We start from the raw sequence: 15,919 nt of genomic DNA, 5'->3' as shown, positions 1-15,919 counted from the left end.
TTGCACGTAGCGAGCGAGAGAATATTAAAATCATGTGTGTTGTATTTGATGGCTTTGCAGCTCGCATAAAACCCATAGGTAAGGTTGTTGTTGTGTAGTTTTTGGGGGAGGAGACCAGACAGCGAAGTCATCGGTCTCAGCGGATTAGGGAAGGAAGAGGAGGGATGTCGGCCATGCCCTTTCAAAGGAACCATCCCGGCATGTTCCTGGAGCGATTTAGGGAAATCACGGAAAACGTAAATCAGGATGGCCGGACGCGGGATTGTACCGTCGTCCTCCCGAGTGCTAGTCCAGTGTGCTAACCAATGCGCCACCTCGCTCGGTCCCATAGGTAAGGGCAGGTGAATCATTCTGCATAACACTTGTTAACATTTCCGTGCGAAAACAATGTGAGCATTGTTACAACGAATGTTAAGTTACATATGTTTCTGATCGGAGAATACCATCTTAGAAATCAGTGAGATATAATTGACATATAGGAAATCACATCAACAAAAGCAACACGAGGATAATGGAATTTACTCGAATTAAGTCGGGTGATGCTGAGGGAATTAGATTAAGAAATGAGACACTTAAAGTAGTAAAGGAGTTTTGCTATTTGGGGAGCAAAATAACTGATGATGGACGAAGTAGAGAGGATATAAAATGTTGACTGGCAATGGCAAGAAAAGCGTTTCTGAAGAAGAAAAATTTGTTAACATCGAGTATAGATTTAAATGTCAGGAAGTCGTTTCTGAAAGTATTTGTAAGGAGTGTAGCCATGTATGGAAGTGAAACGTGGACGATAAATAGCTTAGACAAGAAGAGAATAGAAGATTTCGAAATGTGGCGCTACAAAAGAATGCTGAAGATTAGATGGGTAGATCACATAACTGAATAGAATTGGGGAGGAGTTTGTGGTACAACTTGACTAGCAGAAGGGATTGGTTGGTAGGACATGTTCTGAGACATCGAGGGATCACCAATTTAGTATTGGAGGGCAGCGTGGAGGGTAAAAATCGTAGAGGGAGACCAAGAGATGAATACACTAAGCAGTTTCAGAAGGATGTAGGCTGTAGTAGGTACTGGGAGATGAAGAAGCTTGCATAGGATTGAGTAGCATGGAGAGCTTCATCAAACCAGTCTCAGGACTGAAGACCACAACAACAACAGGAAACCACCTCAGAACTGCAGGTATGTGAGCAGGAATTCTATGTTCTGAATCGCAGGTTTGGAGAGGCTGTATGTTTTCACAACCAGCCAAACAAAACAACGAATTTTTTTTCAGGTTTTTATTTATAATGACGTGAATTCATAATAAATATTTTCATGACAGGCGTGAGGGTACATGTGACTCCCAGCTTAACCGTGGTAGTAGGCGGGGGCGTGGTAGGCGGGGGCGGCGGCGTAGGCGACGGGGGCGGCGACGTGCGCGATGGCGTCGTTGCTGACGCGGACGTCAGACTTGGTGACGCTGGAGTAGGGCGTGTCGATGGTCTTGGTGTAGGTGGACACCTGTCCCAGGTTGCCGAAGCTCCTCAGGATGTTGGAGCTCTGCGACGTGAGGGCAGCAGGCGCGTAGGCAGCGGGGGCGGCGTAGGCCACTGCGGGGGCGGCGTAGGAGACGGCGGGGGCGGCGTAGGAGACGGCGGCGGGGGCGGACAGGTAGCCGGCGCGGGCCACGGCCAGCACGGCGGCGAGGACGAACAGCTGTAAAGTGCAGCGGTGACGGTTACAGTTGTGCCTGAGGACTGATTGGTACTGTGCTATACATCTGGTCCACTTGCTCCCGCAGCATTAATTACTGGGTGGGCAAAATATTACTGGCCCGGAAAATAAGATAGGCAACCAAAGTGCATACATTAACAGCTATGAACACTTGTTCTTCTTCTCTACAGTGAAATGCATCCTTTCTACTGAACAAGTGTTCATAGTTTTTAAGGTACTCGCTTTAGAGCCCACATTTACTATACAACTGTTTTTTCCACACCACCTACTCCCAATATACGGGAAAGAAAGAGCTTGCAATATAAGATTTAATATTTTTGTTGTGGGATCTAAAATTTAAAAACCTCTCTCACACCGGCCTGATTTAGCTTCACTGATCAGAATAGTAAAAAACATGCGTAGATTAAGGGAATTTTCATTCTCAAAGCAGGCTTATCACATTCACACAGTTCAGTACTGTTCTACCCTGATTAAATTGAGCTTAACTTAAATTCCATAAGGCAGTGAAGCAATTTCGAAGTCTCGGTGCGACGAAAATTGTCAGTCGATCTCCTGAAAACATTTGTAATAATTATTAACTTTCGGTGATCACATGGGGAAGACCATGTTAGCCTATTTATTAAAAGTAATAAACTGGATATCTTGAGCATACAAAACGGCAGGTTCATCCAGTGTAAATCAGACTTTCACCACTGATCCCGTGCAACACAGCGTAGTAAGCAGACACTGTCAATAATAATCAGTTAAATAATACGTGAACACACTTACTTTAGTTTAGTTCATGTATTGAATTCCTTCTCATACAGAATCTCCTCAAGATGGCGACTAGCTCAACAATACATACATATACATCTTCGTTCTTTCACGGCTAATCGGCAAGATCTCAATCATTCTTTTTATAAGAGAGAACATAGATAGCAGAGAAGCTATTCCATGGAGTAAATGCTCGCTCCAAGGAATAATAGGGCTTGAAACTACTTTGCATTGATAGTCACCGTATATTAAAGTTTAGGAATGGGTAAGATAAGAAGAGATATTTCGAGATATGTACTGAGTTATATAATTTATAAAAAATTTCTGAAAATATCGCGGAGAGACCGCTGCAAGAGACGTTACAAAGAGATTTGTTTCACAGTATTGCTTTTGAAGAAGTGCTCATACCTCTTACGTTACGCAGTTTAGAGCCCATATTTACTAGACTTTCTTGCTCCAAATGATGGTTCCTGTCATATCTCTCAGTATTGAGCATTCCTCCTGGGAAATCCTGTATGTACGAGGGCTATTTGAAACGTAAGGTCCGATCGGGCGCTAAATGGAAAACACCGTGAAAGTCCGATGAAGCTTTGCACAGTTGTGCTGATCAGTGTCTCTAGAATGCCCGTCCATCCTGTCATGTCGCTCTTTTCAATTCTGAGAGAACAGTGAGCGTGGAAATATGCCTAGAAAGTTGTCTCCCGCCAGGTATCGGTGCCTGCCGTGTGATTTCTCCTGCTTCATGCAACCCTCATAACGTAACTGTCACGCATTTCCTTCTTCATGACAATTCTCGACAGCTCACTGCAGGGGCAAAGAAGATGCTCCTGGAGCTTTTCTGGTGGGAAGTCTTTCGTCGTCCACCACTGAGCCCGGACGTGGCTCACTCTGATGTTCGGTCTCTGCTTACATGAACCACTGGCTGTTAAGACAACATTTTGGCACAGACGAGCTGCAGAGCAGCGTAGAGAATTGTCGGAAAACACAGACGGCTGCCTTTTACGGCGAGGATACTGGGATGTTGGAACAACGCTACGAAGCTGGAGTGGCGACTATATCGACAGTAGCTGGAAGGTGTAGCTAACTGTTGTAAATAAAACATTTTTGATTTTCGCAGTGGTTTCCATCTCGCGACCGATCGGACGAATAGTCCTCGTAACATATTTTGTAATAATGGATATGTGATATACAATAATTTAAACTAATGAAGTCTGTCATATGGTGTTAACTGTCGAAACTACACTCCTGGAAATGGAAAAAAGAACACATTGACACCGGTGTGTCAGACCCACCATACTTGCTCCGGACACTGCGGGAGGGCTGTACAAGCAATGATCACACGCACGGCACAGCGGACACACCAGGAACCGCGGTGTTGGCCGTCGAATGGCGCTAGCTGCGCAGCATTTATGCACCGCCGCCGTCAGTGTCAGCCAGTTTGCCGTGGCATACGGAGCTCCATCGCAGTCTTTAACACTGGTAGCATGCCGCGACAGCGTGGACGTGAACCGTATGTGCAGTTGACGGACTTTGAGCGAGGGCGTATAGTGGGCATGCGGGAGGCCGGGTGGACGTACTGCCGAATTGCTCAACACGTGGGGCGTGAGGTCTCCACAGTACATCGATGTTGTCGCCAGTGGTCGGCGGAAGGTGCACGTGCCCGTCGACCTGGGACCGGACCGCAGCGACGCACGGATGCACGCCAAGACCGTAGGATCCTACGCAGTGCCGTAGGGGACCGCACCGCCACTTCCCAGCAAATTAGGGACACTGCTGCTCCTGGGGTATCGGCGAGGACCATTCGCAACCGTCTCCATGAAGCTGGGCTACGGTCCCGCACACCGTTAGGCCGTCTTCCGCTCACGCCCCAACATCGCGCAGCCCGCCTCCAGTGGTGTCGCGACAGGCGTGAATGGAGGGACGAATGAAGACGTGTCGTCTTCAGCGATGAGAGTCGCTTCTGCCTTGGCGCCAATGATGGTCGTATGCGTGTTTGGCGCCGTGCAGGTGAGCGCCACAATCAGGACTGCATACGATCGAAGCACACAGGGCCAACACCCGGCATCACGGTGTGGGGAGCGATCTCCTACACTGGCCATACACCACTGGTGATCGTCGAGGGGACACTGAATAGTGCACGGTACATCCAAACCGTCATCGAACCCATCGTTCTACCATTCCTAGACCGGCAAGGGAACTTGCTGTTCCAACAGGACAATGCACGTCCGCATGTATCCCGTGCCACCCAACGTGCTCTAGAAGGTGTAAGTCAACTACCCTGGCCAGCAAGATCTCCGGATCTGTCCCCCATTGAGCATGTTTGGGACTGGATGAAGCGTCGTCTCACGCGGTCTGCACGTCCAGCATGAACGCTGGTCCAACTGAGGCGCCAGGTGGAAATGGCATGGCAAGCCGTTCCACAGGACTACATCCAGCATCTCTACGATCGTCTCCATGGGAGAATAGCAGCCTGCATTGCTGCGAAAGGTGGACTAGTGCCGACATTGTGCATGCTCTGTTGCCTGTGTCTATGTGCCTGTGGTTCTGTCAGTGTGATCATGTGATGTATCTGACCCCAGGAATGTGTCAATAAAGTTTCCCTTTCCTGGGACAATGAATTCACGGTGTTCTTATTTCAATTTCCAGGAGTGTATTTGCAGAGAATGAAGGCTTTGGCTGCTCTAAGTGATATACAGTGTGTCCCAAAATGACATTAACGTTGTAAAATGCCCTAATTCACGGAATAATGTAGATATGGAGCTAAATATTGACACTAGTGCCAGAAATAACATGGTGTTTTTATGAAACCAAAAACGAGTGTAAAAACTAGCCAACAACTGGAGCTTGACAGCAACACGTCGGTGACGCAGAATGAGAATCGTGAATAAAACGAACTGTTCATGAGAGAGGGAGTCAGATCATCTCTAGCCCGGCAACTAAACACCTGCTGGAAGGTACGTCTTTTGAACAGGATTACGCTTCACCCCATATTGGTGCATGTGTGAAAGATCACTTGCGCACATCGTTTGGTGAGGATCGCATGCCGAGCCATCACTTCGTCGCTCTTGCCTTCCCAGACCACAATCAGTATAATTATTGATTGTGGGCTTAACTGAAATTGCAAGGCTACCACGATCGCCCGACCTCATCAGGGATGCTAGAAGACAACGCAGGATGGCAATGTCTCGCCGTACCTGCCGATATGTTGTACAGCGCTGCTGGTAACATTGTCTCTCGACTAAATGTGTTAATGGTGAATGGTGACCTACATACTGAGCATTTTTATAAAGAAAAACGTTATGGTAATTATTACTTATGTATCATATGAAGCATCAACTGCTGCTCATTTTGTTTTTTGGGTTCAATAAGGCCCCATGAAATTTCAAGCATGTCTGTTAACTTTTACAACTCTACCTACATACAATTTTCAAATATTAACGAGGTTTTGGGTCACCCTGTACAAAAAGTTTCGGTAAAATGGTGTATCAAGAGTAGTGGTCAATACGAATGGATTTGACCCTTCTTCTAAAAGTCGGAAGACAAGGTTGTGTAAACATTGTGATACTGCAATAACGGCCACAGGACTCTTACGGAAAAACAAAGAGTGCATCTCACATTGAGTTCTGTTCCTTGTTTTAATATGAAAATCGTTCTGTATACAACAAATCTTTATCGCGTTTTGTCTTATCTCTTAGCGTCACTCATAGATTTCTTTCTTTGGAAAGAAACTCAAGCAGTTTTGTAGACCAGCAATCAGCGCCCTTTGTCAGAACATAACACGCTGATCCAAGGCAGTTTCATTTTTGTTGTCTGCGATAGTTGAGATGATGTACGTCTCATATATCTCACGATTATATCGAATCTCCTGTTTTTAGTATCTATATCTTGTACTGAATCAAATGTTTGACTTAAGACTGTTCTCTCCTGAACCAGGTGATTACGAAACGGTTATTTTTTTTTTATACCCCACCGCTCAGGTTCATATGGAGTGGACCACTTCCCAACATTTCATTCCTGCTAATGCCGAAATGTACTTTCTATGTTTCACTTAAAAGACGTTGTCGTTTCAGTAACTTCACAGTTAACTGAATCAGTCTCCTAGAGATATGGAATTTTAGAGAGTGCGTAAATTGCTTACTTAAGTGAAGTAATGCCGATTCCTTCCTTCGATCCTCGACATGATCTCCATCTCTTCTCTGTTAAAACTTGCATCTAGTGACTTGAAATCTCTCTTTCCAAGTGCACAGGCTGAAGTGGACCTCTTGCACAGACTTAATTCTTGCTAATGACGAGATAGGCTTTATTAAAAGAAGTTGTCGTTTCCTTGACTTCCCCCTTTCTCTCGTATGTGAGAAAACTGGAAATATTTAGATTACGAGCTCCGATGTTCTCATTCACAGAAGTGGCATCCTTTACAAGAGATGGTATATACAATTTACTCGCATCATGTGTGGACTTGAGTAACTAACCAGACAATATTTCAAGCTTCATACCATCATGGAATCTCGATTAACACCCAGACTTGCATTGTGATCATTCGTTAAGACCTCACGCAAAGTCAAAGAGCCTTCTAGGCGAGAACTACAAACGTTTGTCACGTGCCATATTTCCTAATAACTTGGATGTCATATCACTAACGTACTGAATGCGTGAAGACTTTTCTGGATATTTCAATCCGCCTGCATAAGCACACCCTATTGCAGTCAGCGAACAGACATACCCGGGCCCACTTCTTGGTCTTCGAGCTAACTAGCTTTCAACACATAGGACTTTGGTCTGTGGAGTTACAATTTGATATCTTACGTAACACTTGCAAATTATGAATGATCTTTTCTAGTACGACTTCTGGCATCGTCTGCTCCCTATCCCAGCAACACTGAACTAAAGTGTATATTCAGCGGGCAGGTGATCACTTTCCAAAGTTTGAGGAGCTCTGGAGCATTGTGAATCATACTTAACATACAGCAAATGACAATTATAGGTAACAGTTGCTTCAACTACTGCGTCTGACAGCCTTACCACTCGTATGACAAATATTTTGGGACCAATATTGATCTGATTATTAAAGGTTGACTGTTATCCCATACGCCAACTTACATAAATATTCATAGATGGTGTTAAGTCTGTGCTAAGTTCTGTCTTTCTGCGAGTCTTCCAAAATTACGTACCCCGTCAAATGACTCTTTCCTCTATTCTGGCCATCATCAAAACCATAATGTGAAAGCAAGCGAAAGTTAATAGCGACATGTAATGCTTTTCGTTGCTCATTACCTGTCGCTAATCATCTTTTGGTGCTTTCATTTTATGGTTTTGATGTTGGCCACAGTAGACCGATGCCGTTTGTGCCAAAAGAAAATAAAGTGTTAAAAATTTTGTATAGCACGTTATGCGACGACGAAATGTCATTCTTTGTAGCTTTCTCTCTCAGTGGTTCACGAAAACTGCGTTTAACTTCAATGTGGATAGCCTGTGAGGGCCTAACACCGATTTTCTCATGTTTCAAGCTTCATACCATCATAGAATCTCGATTAACACCCTGACTTGCATTGTGATCATTCGTTAAGACCTCACGCAAAGTCAAAGAGCCTTCTAGGCGAGAACTACAAACGTTTGTCACGTGCCATATTTCCTAATAACTTGGATGTCATATCACTAACGTACTGAATGCGTGAAGACTTTTCTGGATATTTCAATCCGCCTGCATAAGCACACCCTATTGCAGTCAGCGAACAGACATACCCGGCACTGTGAAATACGAAAAATTTGTGACGAAGTGAGCTTTGAATTCTACAATGACACTGGCCACTTTATTGTATATTAATGACTTGCGCTCAAATAACGTAGTCAAACACTTGTTGACATTGAAGATTCGATTTTTGGTTTTTGTGTCTCTCAGTTAAATAGAGAATGAAAATTTTCTATCGTACTGTAAGATTTCAACCAGAGGGAAAAGGTGGTGCTGTGTAGTTTTTGTGTTCGTTGTTATTATAACTTGTCCTTGTGCTCTACAATGCCTGGACTATTTCTACAAGATGCAGATTGTTACTGGCGGTTTTACTCACTCCAGAACAATTTTGTAACAATCTTGTTTGGAACTGAGATTGGTGCTTTACCTGCCGTCAATAGAATGGTCATCATTGACCATTAATCTGTAGGCATGCAGGAAAGATCCGGCCGTGGTCTGAGGGATAAAACTATTTCGCCATGCGTCTAATGTCATTTTCGATATTTTTTCGAAACTTTCAGAGTATGTGCGGATACTCCCTTAAATAGGCTAGGATCACTTGCTTCCACCATTTATTCTCAGCTGAGATTGTCTGTTATCCCCACGGGTTATGTCAGAAACGAAAAGTAAAATCTGTGCTTTCGTTGCTTTCTATTCGTGCTGATTGATGCTAAAACTCAGTATTATGATTTTCTCTACAGAATAATTCAACCTGACCGTGGTCCAATTACAATTTCTAGTAGAACGTTAAGATAATTTGTCAACATTAGGCCCAGAAGCAGGCAGTGGAATAGAAAAAATGTTGTATTCGACGAACAGTGTTTAACATTTAACATTAGCTTCACGAATTTTAAACAGATAACGGAAGAACAATGAACGAAGTTTGCGTTCCAATATTCAAGCAACCATGAACTACGATCCTCTTTTGAATAAATGTACATGGGTTAGGAAGCTGTGACAAACTGCTGATTGCGTAACTCTGCACGTAACATAAACAGCTTCAAATTCAGGTACTGCTAGATCACGTAGACAGAACCGGTTCAGTACGTTATTTCTACCTACTCTGTGGTTAGACGGCTCAAACAGCCAGGCGTGAACGTAGTGACTAGTAGATGGTTCGCTTCCAACTTGAGTGGGTTCGCACTGAAACGGTTTAACTCGCAATAGACTTTTCTGTAGATACACAGCGCGTTTCACCCATCTTCTGGCTTTTTCATGGCTAATGGCCTATGCAAGTCTAGAAGTGTAACTCTTCAGGCTTTCCCGGCGATCTAATGACATCTTGAGTTGTCGGGTGTTCTGCCGGATATCAGCGTCGTACTTGCACGATATTTCGGCCACGTAGCTCGTGACCTTCATCAGGTGCCATTTACGTCACCGCCGGCCGCTGTGGCCGAGCGGTTCTATGCGCTTCAGTCCAGAATCGCGCGATCGCTACGGTCGCAGGCTCGAATCCTACCTCTGGCATGGACGTGTGTGACGTCCTTAGGTTAGTTAGGTTTAAGTAGTTCTAAGTTCTAGGGGACTGGTGACCTCACATGTTAAGTCCCATAGAGCTCAGAGCCATTTGAACAATTTGTTTTACGTCACCTGCTATTGCTCTTAGCAGTCGATCCATTTCATATGTCCACACACTGTTCCTTACAGACTGACATTACTAACTTTGAGTCATTTATCATGTTATCCAACCCAACCACGTTTTCTACGACTCGTAAAGTATCAGCTTTTCGTTTCTGTTCACTCACAGTTAGTTACCTGCCTTTCCATCAACATAGTAATTTTTATGAATTTACCTGCTATAGCTACAATTTTCCACTGGATTAAGCTTCGTTGTAGTCAACGGCATTATTTGCCAGAAGTCTCGCACTGTAACTGAAGTCTGAGAATGTAATTGATGCTATCCGCTAAGTCACAGATTAGTAATACCATTAATAGTGGTCCTAAACCCCACACGTCCGTAGAGAACACCACATATTACTTTTATATCAGAACATGAATTTCCATCCTGAATACAGTATTGCGCCCTACTGCCTACAATTTTCCAATCCAGTAATGAGCCAAGTTTTATAACCAACAGCAGATGTCGGTGTGGCATTGAATTAGAAGCTTTCGGCAAGAAAGCAGCATAGCAAGACCCCTACTGCATCTTAGGCTATTTTAACACAGACCACGCTAACTGCAAGTATTCTGTAAGACTCTGTAGGGAGTCCAGACATTTCCAGCACTTAGTGCCGTGAGAACACTACACTACGTCCACTGTAGGTGCGGTGACAGCATACCTTGAAGGCCATGGCGTTGATGGTAGTCGTCGGCGTGGTGGGCAGTTGACTGTGCCTTGTCGGGGCGCAGGCGGCGTTTATATAGTGGTGCGGGCCAGACAGGGAGAGGGCGCGCCTGGCGACTCGAGGACAGACGGCGACAACCCGATCGGGGGCGACCTGCTTACTGCTCACTGGCCACCGTAGCGTAACGGCCAGAAACTAACCCGTCTGTGTGTGTGTGTGTGTGTGTGTGTGTGTGTGTGTGCACGCATAGCAACACCACTGCCCTTGGCGAGATTATCTGCGGACCAGCAGCTCACGCATTACATAAGCAGTCCATTGTTTCCTCTCTTTATGACACCTTTGGTGCCGGCCGTTGTGGCCGAGGGGTTCTAGGCGCTACAGTCTGGAACCGCGCTACCGCTACGGTCGCAGGTTCGAATCCTGCCTCGGGCATGGATGTGTGTGAAGTCCTTAGGTTAGTTACGTTTAAGTAGTTCTAAGTTCTAGGGGACTGATGACCTCAGATGTTAAGTCCCATAGTGCTCAGAGCCATTTGAATAGCATTGGTACAGGTGGCGCAGTAAATTCGGTTCGATATGAACTTGCTGGTCACCAATTGCTACGCTACTCATCTGGCAACAGGTTGCCGTTTTCAAGGACCTATAGTTGTTGAGCGTTTAGGGCTACTCCAGTGATAGTCTTTGAACGTTTAAGTTTACTCCAGTGATATTTTTATTTCCCTGGTTTCATTATTTTTGTCAGTGGATTTTTTTATAAACTGTGAAACTTCCCCTTAGAAAAATTAAGAATGACAGTGCCGTTAAACCTCTTACGATATTTGATTTTCAAACAGCTGAGCAAAATTGAACACACTCAAACATTTCTCTCTTTACTTATTGTGATCAACAGTAAATTGACACAGAATATTTTTAGCGCAACGCAATCTGACTTTCAATAATCCCCACAAAAGAATGGTGTACCTTTCATGAATCACTTCCCTCACAACAATCTTCGTTACTCAAACTAATGCAATACAGCGAGCGCCACTACTGCCAGCTAAATAAAAGATTCTAACTACTGAAGTCACTAACTACTGACAGGCCCAGTTAGCAAATGAAACATTTTGATGGAGAACAAACAATGTATTTACCTTAACAGTGTTCAAAATCCAACTGCCCAACTGCCACAGACTGCATACAGCACAGTCAGTGATTTTCAAGCAGAGCGCTTCGTGGTGTTACCAACATAAAAAACTAAACAGCCTACTTACAACTGTGATGACAGGGCGATTTATGGACTGTATCATCGGCAATTTTCCGCCACACAATACATGGCAAGTTGGCGTTAGTAAAATTTGTAATATTATTAGAATTTGAATATACACTGACGGGAAAAAAATCGCAACACCAACAAGGAGTAGTGGAACATAAACGAAAGTTGGTGGCGTGTTTCTACATCTGAATGACGATGTCTATTCAAATTTCTCTCCAGTCGCATAACAGGTATTAGTAGCGCCACTATGACATGGCAAATCTGGTTTGCTTTGAATACACGCTGTAACGTTCCTGAGCGTTACTTGCCAGCCGGAGTGGCCGTGCGGTTCTAGGCGCTACAGTCTGGAGCCGAGCGACTGGTACGGTCGCAGGTTCGAATCCTGCCTCTGACATGGATGTGTGTGATGTCCTTAGGTTAGTTAGGTTTAATTAGTTCTAAGTTATAGGTGACTGATGACCTCAGAAGTTAAGTCGCATAGTGCTCAGAGCCATTTTGAGCGTTACTTACATTTGAGACTGGAAGTGGTGAGTTGATGCTTGTCAAGAATGCGATTAAGGCGACAGAGGCCCCAATATTAACACCTCACAGAGTTTGCCCGTGGGCGTTTAATAAGGCTGCGAGAAGTTGAATGTTCGTTCTACGACTCTGCTGAAAGATTTGGCAGCAGTCCGGAAACGAGGTGCTTCTACGGTCGTAGGTTCGAATCCTGCCTCGGGCATGTATGTGTGTGATGTCCTTAGGTTAGTTAGGTTTAAGTAGTTCTAAGTCTAGTTGACTGATGACGTCAGATGTTATGTCCCATGGTGCTTAGAGCCATTGGAATCATTTTTGAACCTGGCAGGAATATACCCACTGTACGTGATTGGTGGCAGTTGTGGTCACGAGAATATACGGTTCTCAAGAAAACCTGGCTCCGGACGGCCACATGGCACTACCTACAGGGGAGAACACCGTGCTCATTGTATTGATCTGGCGCATCGGACTGCATCTGCAGCAGCAATTTGTGCAGTAGTTGGAACCACATGGCACAACAAACTCGTACAAACTGGTTACTTCAACGATAGCCTCGAACCAGACGCCCTTCAGCGTGCATTCCACTGGCCCCAAACCACTGCCATTTGCGACAAATCATTTGGCTCTAAGCACTATGGGACTTAACATCTGAGGTCATCAGTCCCCTAGACTTACAACTCAGTAAACCTAACTAGCCTAAAGACATCACACACATCCATGCCCGAGGCAGGATTCGAACCTGCGACCGTAGCAGCCGCGTGGTTACGGACTGGCGCGCCTAGAACCTGTCGGCCACATGGGCGACCCATTTGCAACATCAGTGATGTCAAGCGAGGGCTCATTGCTGGGCAGGGGTCTCTCATAATGAAAGATGCTTCTGCCTCGGTGCCAGTGATGGCCGTGTGTTGGTTAGGAGCAGGCCAGTTGAGGACCAGCAGCCAAACAGTGTGTGTGGTAGACACACTGGACCTGCACTTGGAGTTATGGTCAGGGGTGCGATTTCATTGACAGCAGGAGCACTCCCGTGGTTATCCTATGCACCCTTATTGCAAATTTGTGCTGCCATTCGTGAACAGCATGTCAGGGGCTGTTTTCGAACAGATTAGTGCTCGCCCACATAGCGCTGCTGTAACCCGACATCTTCTGCAGAGTGTCGACATGTTGCCTTGACCTACTCGATCACCAGACCAAGCACGGGAGTCCCGACGGGGTCAGGAATTTTCACCTGCCTCGAGATGACTGGGTGTTTGTGTTGTCCTCGTAATTTCGGCATCATTCATGAAAGTGGCGATATTGGACTGAGCAAAGTTTGGGAATTTGTACGGGCGCTGATGACCACGCAGTTGAGCGCCCCACAAACCAAACATATTCATCATCAACATCGATCACCAGACCTGTCTCCAGTCGCGCATATACGGGACATCACTGAACGTCCACAAACAGCATTAACCATCCCTGTAATGATCAACTAAGTGCAACAGCATGGAACTCCCCCGTCCCCATAAACTGACAATCGGTGGCTGTACAGTACAAAATCCATTCACGTTTGCATGCTTGGCTTCGATATTGTGGCCTTTATACTCGTTATTAATGTACCAGCGTTTCACATTTCTACAGGCCTACATTAACCTATAATACTGCAACGTTAATCACACAAATATGTTATCTAGACAACTATATTCCTGAAATTTCTTTACTCTACATTGATTATTTTTTGGCGATGCGATTTTTTTCCGTCAATGTACTTCATTATCAATATGCGATGCCTTAAAAACGTCTTTTATTACTTATGTTTCCAGTTCGTTGCTTGGGGCTTGGTGGTGGTGGAAGGAGCAGTCACGTAGAGACGAGAAAACCGTCACGCGGGTCCTACTGACAACGTATCAGGAAGACCATAATTAGGAAATAACCATCCAGAATTTATTTGCTGTTATTAATAAAAAGAAAGCTTAAGCCCTCGATGATCGAACTCGAACATAGAACTCGTGAAATTAATGTAAAATGTCTTCGGAACGATACGGCTGTATGCAACTGGCGTTCGAGGTACTTATTACAAAAGCAAAAGTTTGTAATATTCAGTCAGAGTAGCACATCTCAGAGCGGAGTATGAAGGCCAGTGGTGCACAGTACAACCTGCTGATCAGTAGTTCATACAATAATTTCATTTTTTTTTATTTATAGCAAAGTGCGGTCATGGAGGTGCAAACTGTCCGAATTGCGGATTAACCGTGCACAGCTCTGCGATTAACGGAAAAATAAAAAAGAAGGAAGGTCTTGATTATTTATTAACATCTAACATTAAAGCGAATATACTAAAAGAAGAAATATCTGTTTTGGGTTTACGGGTGGCTACCTAACCATGCCTATGAACCGTGAGTTGAACAGCTAATATAGGTGCAAGGAAAGAAATTGCGAAAAAACCTTAGGCACAGAAGAAATACTTGAGTTGGTCCATGAAAGAAGCAAGCACAAAAATTTTCAGTGTAATAGATTTAGGAGTGAAATAAAAAGGAAGTGCAGGGAAGCTAAGCCGAAATGGATGCAGGAAAAAGTCAAGAAATGGAAATAGGACGTCCGATGGACAGACTCAGCACACAGAAAAGTCAAAAGAGCCATGACGAAAGTAAAATCAAAAACAAGTCAACATTAAGAGTGAAAGAGGAATTCACTGTTGAACGCAGAGGAGAGAGCGAATAGTTGGAAACGGGGCATTACTGGTCAAAAGATGTCTACTAGCATAAAACGTTGGCCTTAATTTGAGGAAAAACTTTCTGAGAATGTTCCTTTGAAGCTCAGTTTTATATGGGAGTGAATCACAGGCTGTGGGGAGAGGGGGGAGGGAGATGAGGGGAGGAAGCGGAGGGGAAGCGAATCGAAGAACTAGAGATTTGTTGCTACAGAAAGACGCTGAAAATTTGGGAAGTGGTAAGAAATGAGTATGTTCTCGTAAACATACGGAAAATAAAGAACAGGGTGATGAGTAACAGGTTAAGAAATCAGTGAATGACTTCCATGATACTAGATGGAGATGTAGGGAGTAAAAACTGTAGGGAAAGACCGATATTTCAATATATCCAACATATAATTCGGGACATTGTGTGCAAGTTTTACCCTGAGCTGAAAATGCTTGCACAGGAGAGGAACTCTTGGTGCGCTGCATCAGACTAGGCAGATGACTTCCTTTTCTTCGCAGGGTCAGCGTGGTTATTATCGGACCTGGCATGGTTAGTTTAAGGGGTGGTCAGACACCATTCCTGCCGGCAACTCGTTACCCTCCTGGTCAGAACATGTGTACCCCAAGTGTCTGCATGTTGTGTTAGTCATGGGGAAATGAACGAAAGTTTTCTAAATGTTTGCGAATAGTGTAAATGAGGAGGGACTTGGATACCAGCCCGGTATTCACGTAGTGCGATGTGAGAAACCACCTAAAAACCACGCAAGGCTGCCCAGCACACCGACCTTCATCGCTAATACGTCAAGCGGATTCCAAGGCCGGCGCTCCTCCCCGTGCTAGAAGCTGCGCTTCTGTGCGCGCGGCTATCTGGGAGGGTCAAACCAATGAACTGAATGATAAAAAAATAAAATATGGACGCAGGTACAGTGAAAAAATTATGTCCGGCAGAAGAAAAAAGCGCAGGACGATATTCGCTTCACCATACTAATGTTTTGGCTCTCTATGAAA

At 44.8% G+C, this 15,919-nt stretch overlaps 1 protein-coding gene across 1 annotated transcript; it reads right to left on the bottom strand.

Annotated features, from left to right (window-relative positions):
• Nucleotides 1-1,318: 1,318 nt before the first annotated feature.
• Nucleotides 1,319-10,487, bottom strand: LOC126464070 (cuticle protein 67-like). The gene is made up of 2 exons (XM_050096206.1): nt 10,465-10,487; nt 1,319-1,689 (listed from the first exon to the last, which is right to left on the bottom strand). The coding sequence occupies exons 1-2, from the start codon at nt 10,474-10,476 to the stop codon at nt 1,342-1,344; spliced, it is 360 nt and encodes a 119-aa protein (XP_049952163.1). The 5' UTR covers nt 10,477-10,487; the 3' UTR covers nt 1,319-1,341.
• Nucleotides 10,488-15,919: the final 5,432 nt, after the last annotated feature.

Source organism: Schistocerca serialis, chromosome 1 (assembly GCF_023864345.2).
Source record: "Schistocerca serialis cubense isolate TAMUIC-IGC-003099 chromosome 1, iqSchSeri2.2, whole genome shotgun sequence".
NCBI lineage: Eukaryota > Metazoa > Arthropoda > Insecta > Orthoptera > Acrididae > Schistocerca > Schistocerca serialis.
The sequence above is the reverse complement of the archived record's forward strand: the minus strand, read 5'-3'. Positions and strand labels throughout refer to the sequence as shown.